Here is a 14,125-nt window from a genome sequence, read left to right as displayed (position 1 = left end):
TAAAAATTAAAATTAAAAATTTGTTTTTAATATCCTAATTTTTAATTTTTAGGAAAGAGAACTTATCAACACGTTCCAAATAGAATATGTTTATGATTTAACAAGTAAACTGGCCGAGAAGGGTTCGCACAAACTAAACGTGGATGCAGGATTAAACTACAGAGAAGTGACATGGTTATTCAACATGTTCGAAAACAAATACATCTAACATTTCTTGTTTGTTAGGAACTGTTAGTTTGTTTATGTCTACTGCTTCCTGTTTGTAGGAGACTTATGTGACTCTTCTTTTTCTTTTTAGTAATGGAAACTTTTATTTCAAAAAAATAATAATTCTACTTTAACATCTTCTTAGCATCGCATTTGACATGCTCCTGGAAAAGGATCTCGTGGTTTCAAATCCTCCTGTAATCGTTTATTCTCGTGGCACAGGCCAGTGTTTCAAACAGATATACGCAAACTGGTCGAAATCTTAAGGATGAATTAACTAACATCTGGAGTCGAACCTAATATTAACTTGAAGTACAGGAGCTTAGCAGAATACGAACAGATTACAAGCATAAAACATGAAATTAAGAAGTCTTGAAACAAAGAACAGCAAAATCATAGCCGAATAGGTAAGGAGAGGCAAGTTCATCTCATATACAGTATTAGTAGTTAGGACCATTGAAAATGGTGACCAACTCCACTTGCTCTAAGACTTGCTGATAAGGACCAACAACGAGATGTAAGTGGTTCACATGAAGTCACCAGAATGGAACTCAACTAGCGATTCACTATCCATAGAAGATAAAATATACCTAAGTCTGGTTTTCGATATGTTCGACAGAAGATAAGCACGAGAAAAGGACTTGTACAAAACCCATCTTCAATAATTCTTCAAAGTCGAAAAGGACATATTTACATGTATCAATCAGATGATCCAATGGAGTCCAAGCATTATAGAACAGCAAAAATGGGACCTCAACCTTCAAACATACACACATCAAGGCATGGCATACGCAATCCAAAATAATTGTAGACAAGTGATACAGAAGGAGCTAAAAGAACAAGCTTGTAAATGTAGATGTATATGATTTAAAAAATAAATAAATAAATCTAAAAACAGTAATTATCATGGATAAAATAACCTGTATTAAACTCTAGTTTACTGTCCCCATATCAGCAAAAACAATGATTTTCTGGTTACATGATTGCGCAGTCTCACTGGCTGATTAATTTTCACTATGCCTTTCAGACACTTCATGGAGACTAAAAGTAAAGACCAAAACTATAAGGACAGTAAAAAAAAAGGTCCGAACCCTTGACAAGTTTGTCAGTAACAAGATATAATATATGCAACATGATGTAATTTAGGGGGCAATTTCAAGTCTAGGCTCAAAGCAAAACCCAGTAAAGAGCTGAAGTGGGAACCTCTTGGTTACGGGGCATTTTTGGGACCACTTCCATTGCTTCTGGTTGAAATCAAAAGAAAGAAGAGCAGGAGCTCCATAGCTTTGGATGTATATGAGATCACCTGTACCACTGCTAGCAAAAACATCATCAAACTCTCCAAATCCCTGGAAGAATTTGTGGGGCATACGGCCAATCTCCTGCCACTCCTTGCCACTCAGAACCCAAATCCCGATGCCCTTAATTATCCCAGGTCGATCTTGCTTCCCTATTCCTCCTACCATTACCAACTTTTCCTTCACGTTCATCAAACGGCCACAAGTGAGGGGGCATGGCATTGGGATAAAATTTTTCATTAACAAACCATGCGATAAGTGACTGAATAGACTATATGTTAATAGTCCATGACGATTCTCTGGATTGCCACCCCCACTTGAGTAAACCAACAGGTATAAAACCCCATCACAGATCACACTTTCCTCACCACCTCTCCAACCAGTCAAAATTTCTGGTGAAGTGGTAGCCCACAACATTGTTCCAGAGTCATAGACATGAACTGAAACTTCATACTGTAAGAAATTTCCTGGGACTTGCTTAGATCTTACAACAGAGACACTATAGCTGTGTGATACCTTGTTCACTGAGATTGCCAACGCACTATAATCGGAAAATTTTGAACCTGGAGGCTTCTCGAGCTTCCTGTAGTGTCTGGTGATTGGATTGCATGCATATAGCTCACCTCTGCTATCGTTATCCATGAAGCAAACTAAACCACACGAAGAAGCAATAAACCAACTGGAAGTCCCGCTGCAGGGCAACTCAAAGCCATACCACTTTCTAAGAATGGGATCATAGGCATAACCAACTGGTTCATCGGAGCTAGTAAACATAAAATACCATGGTCTGTGTACCCGAACATGGGTAAAGTTCCACAAAAACCTTCTTGAACTTACAACTTCATTCCATCTTTTACATACACACCCTACCCTAAAAATACTTGCAATGGGGAGATATGCCAAAATCCGCTCGAGCAAGTCATCCGGCAAAATTAAATCAATTGGAACTGTAAGTTCTGTACTGACCTCATAACTGCGCTCAGAAAATGACTTGACCTCTGCCATATCTCTTACATTGTCATGAAAAGAATGACTAACCCAGGATGTTTCTCCTTCCATGATGTGGAAACAAAAGGTCCTACATAAAATAATTAGGCAGATTATAGAGGAGAGATAAGTAAGACAGCTCTCCAATTTCAACAAAGGGCATAGATAATGGATTACTCTAGGCTCAACAGATCTGACTTGCTTCATCCACAAAAATATTGATATACATATTTTGTTACCTTGGTCCATAGGTGATTCAAATGAATATATTTGTGTCATATGTACTCAAACACGACACTAACGTTTTAAATTTAAATATCACTTGGATCTATTTGGGAGGTTACTCAATCTCTCTTTTGAAACAAAAAATCTTGCAGCAACAAACCATTGTATTTTGTGGGTGACATGGATGGACACATATAAACACATAAAACATCGATCTCCCAAGATAACCAGATTAACATATATCTCTTTGATTTTAGCTTTTTAAGATCCAACTATGTAATCATTTTATCACTTATCAGAGCTAAAAAATAAAATGCAATCCATTCATCAATATCATAAAGATTTAATCAGCGTGCAACTAAACAATAATCACAACAAGATCAATAGCAGCTCTACCATCATAAAGGTATATAGACAATATCTTTACACACTAACTAGCATGCAGATTCAACACTTCAGAAAAAGAAAGAAATGTGGGCAGGATGATTCCAATATTATCTCATCAAGTAGACAAGTGTCCGCAAAAGATATACAACACTCTACAATTAACTCAAGATGACAATTATAAAAAGGAAATATTAGCAAATATATCCAGTGTTATGAAAAGCGCAAATCGGCTCTAGGCGGTGTAAGGACCTTCTAGCGCTTAAGCGGTAAAGCGGACGCTTAAGCGGAATCTTAAGCGGGCCAATAAGCGGATTAATAAAATATAATTAAATATTTAATTATAATATTAATATATTCAAAAATAATATTATATTGTGGTAAGAATTTAAATTTTTAATAATATATATATATTTTTAAATTTTTTAATATAATTATAGTTATATTATATAAAAAATATTTTAAAACTGAAAAATTAGCAAGTCAAAATCATTTTGACCGCTTAAGTACCGCTTAATCTGCTTAACGACCGCTTAATCCGCTTAATAGTCCGCTTAATTTTCAAAAACGCTTAAAAACCCGCTTAATACAAAATCGAGGCGTTTTAGGGCCGATTCCGCTTAGGCGGCCGCTTAAGCGGCCGCTTAATGCGCTTTTTACAACACTGAATATATCATATTATCTCCAAATTTCCCTGGATTTAAGAAAATATAGTTCACATTTAGCACCAGAATATTAAATAGAGAAAAATTGGGGTGACAAATTATAGCACCAACCAGATTCACACCAAAGTAAATATTGCATACCACTACAACATAGTAACAATGCATTTACTAATATATTAAGGAACTTCTCTAATTATGCAATCAAACCCTAAAAATATTGTTATTAAACAAAGGCAAAGTATACAACAAAGTATTGAGGCTAAAGATTTAGACCCTTAAACACAGAAATGTTAGATCAACACACAAACACAGACAAACATTTCACTACAACTGATAAAAAAAAAGTTCCTTTTAAGTAGCAAAACAAATAAAGATTATACCTTTAAATCAAACTGAGGTGTGTAATCAATCCTAAAGCTTCTCAGGAACAGTAAAAACCAAATGGGTCTTGCTTAATCACTCACAAACCTCAAGATTTGAAGTTTAAAGAAGTGCAAGATGAAGAATGACACGGATTTTTAGGAGAAAAAAGAAAGATGGAAAGCTGAAATGGGGAGTTACAGATTTAGCAGATAGAGATGAATAATAATGGTGAGAGATAAATTAAGTATCTTTGTCTAACTCATTGTTTGGACATCAAAGAAAATGATAGGCTGGGGAAGACACGCAAGGACGGATGTACTATGCAAACTGATGATATATATAGAGGAGTACTATATACACAGATTATTGTGTGTGTCTGTCTGTACCAGAGAGATACTGAGTGGTCTTTTTTATTACAGAAGTGGAATAAATATAATTGTACCATGTAATTTTTTGCTGTTTTAATAATTTTTATTATTTATGTTAAGTGTTTTTTAAAAATTTACTGATTTATTACAAACATTTAAATTAATTTTTAAAAATTTACCGATTATACTTTGATTTGTCAAAAACATATCTAAATCGATTGGTTAATCATATTTGTTTGTCCAAGTACTATCGGATCTGATGAACGATGACACCCATCGAAAGTCCGGGCTTCCTTCAATTTAGGGGTCTATTCAAAAAAATCCTAATAAATTTGTACATAGAGTAAATAATTTTAAAATTATCATGTTTTCATAAATAAAATTTGAGTTTGCTGATATTTTAAATAATGCAGGAACATATATAATAAAAATAAAAATAATTTAGTTTGCTTTCAGACGTGGGGAAGAAAAGTTCCGGGTCCAATAAAATTGTTGGTGAAAGGCACTATGTCCGTCCAATAAGAATGCTTTACCTAACTAATGCCTCTCACACTCCATGAGAATTGAGAAGGTAGGCATGTGAACTCTATTGTCTATTTGGATCAATGGAATTTTGGTTGTTACTTTCCTTCAAAGTTTTTATTAGTTTAAGAGCTTACGTTTTATGCAAAATATTGAATTCATGTGTGTCAAAATGTTTCTCAATTTGTTTCATTGTTTATTTATTATGTAGAGTATGACTTGGAGGTCACCATTTGAGTTTTATTTGTGTATATCCTATTTTGTCAAAATCACTATTAATAATTTCTGTTATTTGAATCAAGCCGAGCTAGATCTTAAATTTCTTTTTTAACTCTACTTGCGTGCAATAGAGTCGAGTTTTTGTTTATCAACAAATTTTCATAATCAGTCAATTATCATATCTCGTCTATTAATTATCATTAAAAATATTATCTGGTTTGGGTCGAGTTGAATCTAACTCGAGTTTAAATCAAATTCGAGATATAAGTGTCGAGTTCGAGTCGAACTTGTCAGAAACTGAAATCGATTCAAATTACTTGTCAGACTCAATCCAAATCACATTCAAGCCTATGTATCAAATCGCCCCTATTCACCGCCCTCTAAGTCATCCAAAGTTTTTTTAGCCTTAGCTAGAAGGCTAAGTTATGAGAGTGGGAATTAGGAAGAAATATAGAAAACATGATTGAAAACTGGTCCAAGCAGACTATGGTATGAAGTAAACACTTGGGTTGCATCAGAAAGTGCATTTGTACATCTAGAAAAGAAGTGAAAAGTGCAAGTAGTGCGAGCCCCACTATGAGTCCCCAACACTTCTTTCCAGACAACACAAATGCATGTGTTGCTTACTAACTCATGACTCATGTCTCACTACCTTCTCATATCTCAAGCAAACTTTCACTGTAAATTCATGCATGTATAATAGCACAAGCATTTACTTTCTGTCTTTTGTTACAGTATATATTTAGTTGGTGTGGTGAAACCTAACCATATACATTTCAAGCTTGAAACAATGGCATTCAGGAAAAATATAATCAGGGTCTTGCTACATTGTGCCATTTGGATCAACATAGTGCTGCTAAAACTGAAACTCATTCATTCATACAGCACAAGAGAATTTAGAATTCTTGAAGAACAGTAGATTGGCATAAAAAAATGGGATATAATCATATAAGGGAAGAGCCTATGTTATAAATTACAGGCATCCATCAGCATCAATTATGAGGGATGCTTCTTACATACAAAAGCCTCTGGATACATACATGAAGGCACAGCATCGTTTACGACACAATCTAAAAGAATTGGAAGGATACATCTGGAAAAGAATGGATTTATCAAATCAGACTACTATTGATATATGCCCGATACCCTATTATAAGAAACAGTTTTATCTTGAAACGTCTACGACTGTGGTGTTTGGATTATCCACCTTCAGCGGTGGAGGTTTCACGTATTTTCCAATTGTCTTTTGATGAGTCCGTCTTCGTATTCTATCTATTTTATCTTTACTTTGCTGCTTTCTCTTTTCTTTGTCTCGACTTCTTTGACTCCTCTCTTTTTCATACATTCCTTTCCAGAAGACTTCGCCTGTTGAGGGCCACAACCAATGTTTCTTAGGGCTATCTGAATCAGCTTCCTCAGCAAGGTCTTCATCCATGCTCTTGAGCATGCTGTTCTGAAACCATTTAACCCACATCTGACCTCTTCGACTCTTCAACATGTGGTGCTCTTGCATCAACCCAGTATCTGGGCTGACGTATATCATCCTTCTACCACTATGGTAGACCCAAACATTTACAAGTAGTTCAAGAACCCGAGAATAACAATGTTTATCCTGCTGATCAATATTCCATCCAATTAGTGAACTTTATCAAGTACCAGTTCTAGTTATAACAATATGCAACAATTCAAAAGGAAAATGGAAGACAATAATGCAGAATGAAAACATCAATTTATCATAGCAGTTCTAAATTTTACAGGCATTTTGCATACATCACCAATCCACATTTGCTAAAAAGAGGGTTTAAAAAATCATTGTTTTGCCATAAGCAATACATCAACTGTTTGATATTGAACATTTTACCTTGGATAAACTTAGGTAACAGTACCCACTTTGATGATGTGCTTCATAATATTGAGAGTCCAGTGAATCCACGAATATTCTGCAGGTTTGTAATACCAAATTATTACATTCAGCTCATTAAACAAGAAAAGCAAATGACAATCGTTTTTCAACTACAAAGATTAGCAACATACATTCGTAAAGAAGCAAAGGATAGAATATCAAACCTTGAAAACATCACAAACTCCAGGAAGGATCGGGTTGGCAAAGCCCAGCTATGCATGACAGACCATGTACCTCCATCTTTAGGCATCGGGGGAAGAGATGTCAAATTATGCTTTATACCATACATTTTCTCAAGAGTCTTAGAGAAAGCATGCCTATAATTGATATTGAGGAAGTCAAGTCAAAATCTTAGTAAAACGGCTAAATTAATTGCATGACTGACAATAGAAACTAGTATTAGATAAACTCTGTCCTTGCCTGCAATTTCCTGCATTTATAGCATCACAGAATGACCAGAAATCCTGTTGTAACGGGTTTCGGGGATCCTTGTCCATACGAACCCAGAAATAGAGGGCATCACCATGCCTTTTTGTCTCGATATCATTCAGCAGTGCACTCTCTGCATCCTTAGACAAAGACCCCTGTGAAATCCATGATTGTAGTGCATTAAAAAGACAGATTATTTAGAAATCAATTTCACTAAATATATGATTAGTTCTGTAACTGTAACCTCCTCCTTGTGCAAATGACTAAAAAAAATCTACAAGTGCTATGTTATTAGAACTCCTAATGAAACAGAAGGTTTAGCATAATTCTAAATAATCTGCTTCTGCAGGCAAATTTTAGGGTTGCAAGAAAGGCCAATAGAAGAGAAAGCATATAAAGGAGAGAGTCCTCATATGTTAGAGTTACGATAAGTACAAACCTTCCTTGCACTAGCTCTCCAAGACTGGAATCCTATCCATGCATTTTTGTGAATACGATCAACCCTGTTGGCAATGGCAAAAAAAGCTCCATATTCAGAAAGTACATCTCGGTAATAAGGGTTGTTCAGAAGTGAAAGACGAGAAGGGCCATCAACATCATCTGCTCCGGATCTTCTGCCTTTGCTGGACTACAAACATCCAGTACATGTATAGGCATCAGATGAGAAGAAACAATAAACTCTCTATCGATAAATTTAAGCTAAGAGTGAGAGTTTAGAAAATAAATTCTTGATTTAATTGCAGGTGACACATGACAAATATAGATAACCAAGCATTAGTTGATATGTAACTCATACTGTCATAATTAGAAAATCCATTAAGAGCCAGAAATAGCACTCACCAGTCCAAGCCCGCGATAGAGTGATTTGTGGTGCAGAAAAGGCCAGGCTCCTTCACCAAGGTACGGTTCATAGATCGTTAAAGGTTGACCAGTCCTTTCAAGCTCTCCGTCATCCCTTTCATGTAAATCATTCTTTAAGCGATCAGCCTTTTTGGCGTTTCTATATACATCATCCCATGTTCCCCTGGATTGATCAGTTCTGTCCTTTAACTACAATAGATATAAGAAGTTGTAAGTGCACTGTTTAACGTCACAGAAAGCACGTGACAGTTAATTCTTTGCATCTAATGCTTCATTTACCTCTTCTTCTTCTCTTCTCTTCCTGATATTAAGTATTTGAATAGACTTTTCTTCTTCCCAGATTTTGTATACAAATGTTTCAGTTGTCACAGTACTATAACCCTCTCCTTGAGAATTGTTCCACTGTTTCTCAAGCTCGTCTAGAAATGCAGAACCTTTCCTAATTTTATCTTCATATGTTATATTTGCAATGCTCTGAAAACGATGCCACTGCCACTCTTCCTTCAGATGTTGTGGGATGGCTGAAATAGCCTGGGGCAATGCAACTTCAGATGGGAATTGTAAAACATTCTCCAACAATGAAGAGTAGCCTTCGATAGAATCCGAAACCATTATATTTTTGGCAGTGTGTTTACCAATTGATGCAACATTGCGAGCTAAGGGAGATAGCTTTCCATTTCCTATAACTTGCAACAGGATCTGAGTTAAACCCCTGGTATTCTCCTTCGGATAAAGATAACCATTTACCCTGTCATCAACCTGAGAAATTCAATATTAGTGTGTGGCTAGCTTACGCGGAAAATGCTAAAAATCTGAGAATAGTAAGTAAATGATGCCTAGGACTTAGGAGGTGAACACAATAGAACCATAATGGCATCAACGCAGATCATTTGCAAAGAAGCTAAAATTTATTGTTACCTGAGAGATGGAAAAGGCTCAACAACATGTCTACATGTGTTTGATAATTATCACAGAGTAATGCAATCACATTGTCCAGTTATGCAAAAGGCTAAACCTGAATGATCTAGTATGTTCTTCATACTTTTATTTAATATAAAATATAAATCAACATCTACTTCATTCTTATAGTTTTCAATGATCATACACAACAGAAAGAAAATAGCATAAAATGCCAAACTAAAAAATGAAGTTCATAAGGTGAATGGAAATATAAATAATATCTAGAAACAGCAGAAAGTTCTAGGTTCAGTAATCGATGAAATGAACACATTGGAATAAGTCCTTTGAGTCGAATTATACAAATGTATAGAGATAAGTGTGCACAGATGCTCGGTGAAGGCAACATAGTATATGTATAAGCTTACATATTTTTTTATCAAGGCATGATCAGGGGCTATAATTGGTTTCTCTAAGCACATTGCTCTTTTCAAAATCTCAGGAAAAGACTGCTCTTCATAAAAGGATCCATATATGACGAGATCCACCATGCTTAGATAACCATCCACATCTTCATCAACAGCAATATGCTTCACTGTTCCAGTTGGGTATCTTAGCTTAGTAGCAATCATCTGCGGAAAAAAGAATGTCATGCTAAGTTATAACTCTTAAAAAGTCGGAACTAGGATATCTACAATCATCAAGCACCAATTTACCTCCACAGCCACGCTGTAGTTATGAGTAGAGTCTCCACTTAAGACTACAACTTTAACATTAGATGTGGAATCGTTATATGGTGGAAAGCCCCTGAAAAGTGGTAGCATAGCTTGTAGAACAAGAGCATGCTCCAGCCACATTCCTCCATATAGAAGTTGACTACCCACAATGGCAATGACAAAGTCATCAGAACCGAACTTCATCTTGTCACGCAAACTATCTTGGTGTGAGCCCATGAAATGATCTACTTCCCATGCTTCAGCAGGAGAGCCCGGAATAACAAAGTAGTTTCCAGTATCACATGATGAATAAAGTATCTGACACAGTACATCGCCAGAAATTAGTAACAGGCCCTTTAGATGCCAATACACATCATTACGAGTATATGTTTGAGGTTTCATGCTACTGAAAGCTACAAAGATAATTAATCTCATAAATGATTTTGATTAAATGTACTGATAATGCATTTTACAATCACTCCCCTCATTAGTGACTATACTCTGCAGAAAGTGAAGATGAGGATAACTTACAGCTAGATAGAAATTGTAGGATAACAAGTTACCGGCAAGACGTGATTAGGGTAGACAACAACGGTGGCTCGGGCAAAAATTCTTTTCCAATTATCAACAAACTCAACCTGGCCATTTGATAAGTACTGTCTTAAACGAGTAGCAAGAATCGAATCTTGAATTGTCCATATTAGAGGCACGGATCTGAATGGTTCCTGCAAAAGACTGTAACAAGTAAAATCATCACTTCAAATGATGAACGGATCAGAAACTATGAGAACACATTTATCATGCTAAAAGAATTTTGGAGGACAATTATAGGCAAGTCATATATAATTTGAAAAACAGTTATAGCTCTGACTAGTTCAAAAAGGCAAATTACATCTACTACTGAAGCAAGAAATAGAAAAAACGGAGCAAGAGACTGCATTAAGAACACATCCAGCAATAATACATAAATATGCTGACCTGGAAATAACTCTCCTGGCTTCAAGACCATTTACAAGAACACCATCGTAACTGCACAGGATAGCATTAGATTAATTTTCTAATTAGATTGCATGGAAAAAAAAACAGAAGAAAAAGAAGAAGAAGAACTACAAAATCTTGAAATAGGAGTTACTGCATATACAAGGTAAATCACGATTCTTACAGGGTTAAACATGTGGTACACATAAATAGTGTTATTGAGCAAAAATAAGAACAAGCATGGTACAGAGGTTAAATACAGTCCATGAAATCAGGACTTCAACCATACATGCTTTGTGAGGACCCTCAAACTACTAATTAAGTGTTAAACATTGTACAAACATTTTACAGATTTAGGTTCTTAAAGTTATTTTCATGAGAATGAACCTGAAAGACATACTTTAGCCAGTCTAAAACAATCTCCCTCTTCTCAGTCAATTGAATGATGTTTACAGGGACTCCTAGATTTCTCCAGACAGAATTTGCAGGACCATCTTCAATTGAGTGAACCTGAAGGCAATAACAGTTCATTGATATATATAGTGTTGTGATTAGAAGAGCAGATCGAATAAGTAATAACATAGTCATGTTAAAAGAGAAACGTAAACCGCTGCTAATATTACAATAACTCTCAACAGCATAGCACTTCATGAACTAACATATATAAGTTATAACAATCTAAAGTGTTCAATTTACTTATATAACATATATAAGTATATAACAATCAAGCTCTTTTAACCCATTTCGAATTGTCGGAAGGCTTTTCAGTAAAAATAAATGGAGCACCTAAACTGGGTTAATCATGAGTTCTATTCTTATGAAAACTCAAATTTTAAGGTCGCTAAACTTTTTGAAAGAATTTCTACATGAAGATAAGTTGATCTCAAGATCCTAAACCTTTAACATGCTGCCCTACCCCCAACTGCCCAAGGCCTTTTATTTAAGTTGAACAATTAAAACTGAAGGGAAATAAAGAGTATGGATAATAGAATGATGCTGAATTCCAATCTGAAAGCCAAGCACGTCTAACAAAAAAATATAGAATGTCCAGAAGTTTCGATTCCAAAAGTTGTGTATCTGCATGTTATTAAAACATAGCTGAAAAACTTCTAAAGTAGCTATCAGATTTCTTTAATTATAAGAAACTATGTGAACAACAAATATAGTGGATTAATCATTAAGCAGCTGGGCACAAACTAACAAGTCCTACAAGATTCCACAATCAAATATATTGCAATCTATAAAATATATCTCATAAACTATAGCGACAAATACAGCACCATAATACACTTTAGTCTATGAAGAGCTACTCCACTTATCAATCCAGAAAGACTGATCTCTATTAGCATTTTTATTGATGTAAAAAAACCAATGTATTTCTGCTTTGAATTCAGTGGTAATGTGAATAATGTCATGTCATATTGGAGAATTACATTTCACTAAAAATAATAAACAAGAAGCCATATGAGAGCTTAATTTAGCTAGATTTCCCTTAAGAAATAACAAGGGGTAAATCTCATTCTCTACAAATGTTAATTTAACGCTGTTTAACACATTTTCCATGACAGCATTACTATGCAAGCCTCCAGCAACTAAACTGAGCTACTTTTAGAAGATAATTACCTCAATCTCATAACCAATTTCACGCAACGCAGCTACCATGGTAACCATCATTATTTGTTGTGGATCAACCAGCAGATCCGTAAACACCTACATATAGAAATCAATACTTGAGCATCTTGCAACACAACTCAAGAACAAGATTTTTAACTTTGAACATATATACACTGCACACTAAAAATCTACAATTGAAAACAAATTGCAGCTCAAATACTGACCACAGCAAGCTGAGGCTTTCTCAACCCAAATCTCAATCCCTTTTGAACACCAGAAGATCCATTACCCTCTCTCAATTCTTTCTGAAACTTGGCCAATACCCTTGATGGTTCAAACTTAATATCTTCACCAAAATCTAGCACTCCCATCTCTTTCAAAAATGCCAAATCCCCATCAACAACAACTTGTCTGCTTTGAATCAGTAAGTCCCCAGATTTCTCAGTGATTGAGCCAGGCAATAACATTTGAAAAAGAACTACAAAGAAGAAAAACACAGCAACTGCACCAAGCCATTGCAAATAATCAATCTTCTTAAACAACACAAATCTTGCAAATCTGGATCTGGGTCTTTGACTAAATGAGTTCCTATCACTTCTACTACTCAAACGATTAAAACTCGAGTCTCTCTTCACTGGCAGACCATTCTCAAGAGACCCCATTTAAAGTCCCATTAACATAACACCCCTCAAAACCTTTTACACATAGAGAATATTTGTAAGTATATATCTCTCTGAGTTCTTGATAAAAGGAAGGCCACAGATAAGAAAGATCCAATTTTTATTTGTTTTTCTGCTGTTTTGACAAATGGGTATTCTTATTTACAGAGTGTGATGATAATACGAGCTAAAGAAAATGAAGCAAAAAAATTTGTGTAGATTGCCATTAAAGAATGCATAAAAATCATGTGTATGATTTAGATTACCAAGTAAAAAGAAAGACAGGGGAGAGAGAAAAGGCAAGTGAGCAATAAAGATGGTGTGTATGTGTGTGTATTTATGTTCTGTACATCTACAGTTTGGATGTGTCTGCTGGTTGTCACTTATGGTCAAATAAATCGACATAATCTTCGTGTAAATATGGAAAATGAGCTGTTTTTCAAGTGTGTGTGGATAGATACAAAAGAAAGATGGTGAAAAGTCTGATTTTACCACGGTAAGAAAATCCGGGTGAGTGTAAGAGAGTAGTTGAAGAGTCTTTGAGCTGCTCCATTAATTTGAAGATTATAATTTATATAGGGATGTGTTTCTTTATAGATTTAGATTTTTAAACATAACCTATTTAAAACGCTACGTTGTCTTAAATATTCGTCACTGTCTTTTGTCAACGCAATATGAATTGCATTAAGAAAAGAGAGCTGCATAAGCTTGTCGGTAGTATATTTATCTCCACTTCTTTTGACTTATACTAGCTAAATTTTGATTTAAAAACACATTAACTAGTTTACGTTATATACTAGTTTATGATCTGTACACGGAATTATATAAAT

At 35.1% G+C, this 14,125-nt stretch overlaps 2 protein-coding genes across 3 annotated transcripts; both read right to left on the bottom strand.

Moving 5' to 3' along the window:
- Positions 1 to 1,090: 1,090 nt before the first annotated feature.
- Positions 1,091 to 4,440, bottom strand: LOC108206238 (F-box/kelch-repeat protein At3g61590). The gene is made up of 2 exons (XM_017376469.2): positions 4,147 to 4,440; positions 1,091 to 2,583 (listed from the first exon to the last, which is right to left on the bottom strand). The coding sequence occupies exon 2, from the start codon at positions 2,562 to 2,564 to the stop codon at positions 1,350 to 1,352; it is 1,215 nt and encodes a 404-aa protein (XP_017231958.1). The 5' UTR covers positions 2,565 to 2,583; positions 4,147 to 4,440; the 3' UTR covers positions 1,091 to 1,349.
- A 1,700-nt stretch (positions 4,441 to 6,140) lies between these two features.
- On the bottom strand, positions 6,141 to 13,680 carry LOC108209259 (uncharacterized). 2 transcript variants are annotated; one of them, XM_017380070.2, is made up of 14 exons: positions 12,861 to 13,680; positions 12,646 to 12,732; positions 11,423 to 11,532; positions 11,023 to 11,073; positions 10,608 to 10,779; positions 10,045 to 10,362; positions 9,757 to 9,960; positions 8,711 to 9,190; positions 8,411 to 8,620; positions 8,010 to 8,198; positions 7,562 to 7,725; positions 7,306 to 7,458; positions 7,100 to 7,178; positions 6,141 to 6,850 (listed from the first exon to the last, which is right to left on the bottom strand). In XM_017380070.2, the coding sequence occupies exons 1-14, from the start codon at positions 13,296 to 13,298 to the stop codon at positions 6,404 to 6,406; spliced, it is 3,102 nt and encodes a 1,033-aa protein (XP_017235559.1). In that variant the 5' UTR covers positions 13,299 to 13,680; the 3' UTR covers positions 6,141 to 6,403. The 2 variants fall into 2 exon arrangements, with proteins under 2 accessions (XP_017235559.1, XP_017235558.1); XM_017380069.2 differs by having other exon boundaries at positions 6,165 to 6,853; positions 12,861 to 13,660.
- Positions 13,681 to 14,125: the final 445 nt, after the last annotated feature.

This window comes from Daucus carota, chromosome 2 (assembly GCF_001625215.2).
Source record: "Daucus carota subsp. sativus chromosome 2, DH1 v3.0, whole genome shotgun sequence".
Lineage (NCBI taxonomy): Eukaryota > Viridiplantae > Streptophyta > Magnoliopsida > Apiales > Apiaceae > Daucus > Daucus carota.
This window is presented reverse-complemented; position numbering and strand designations above follow the sequence as displayed.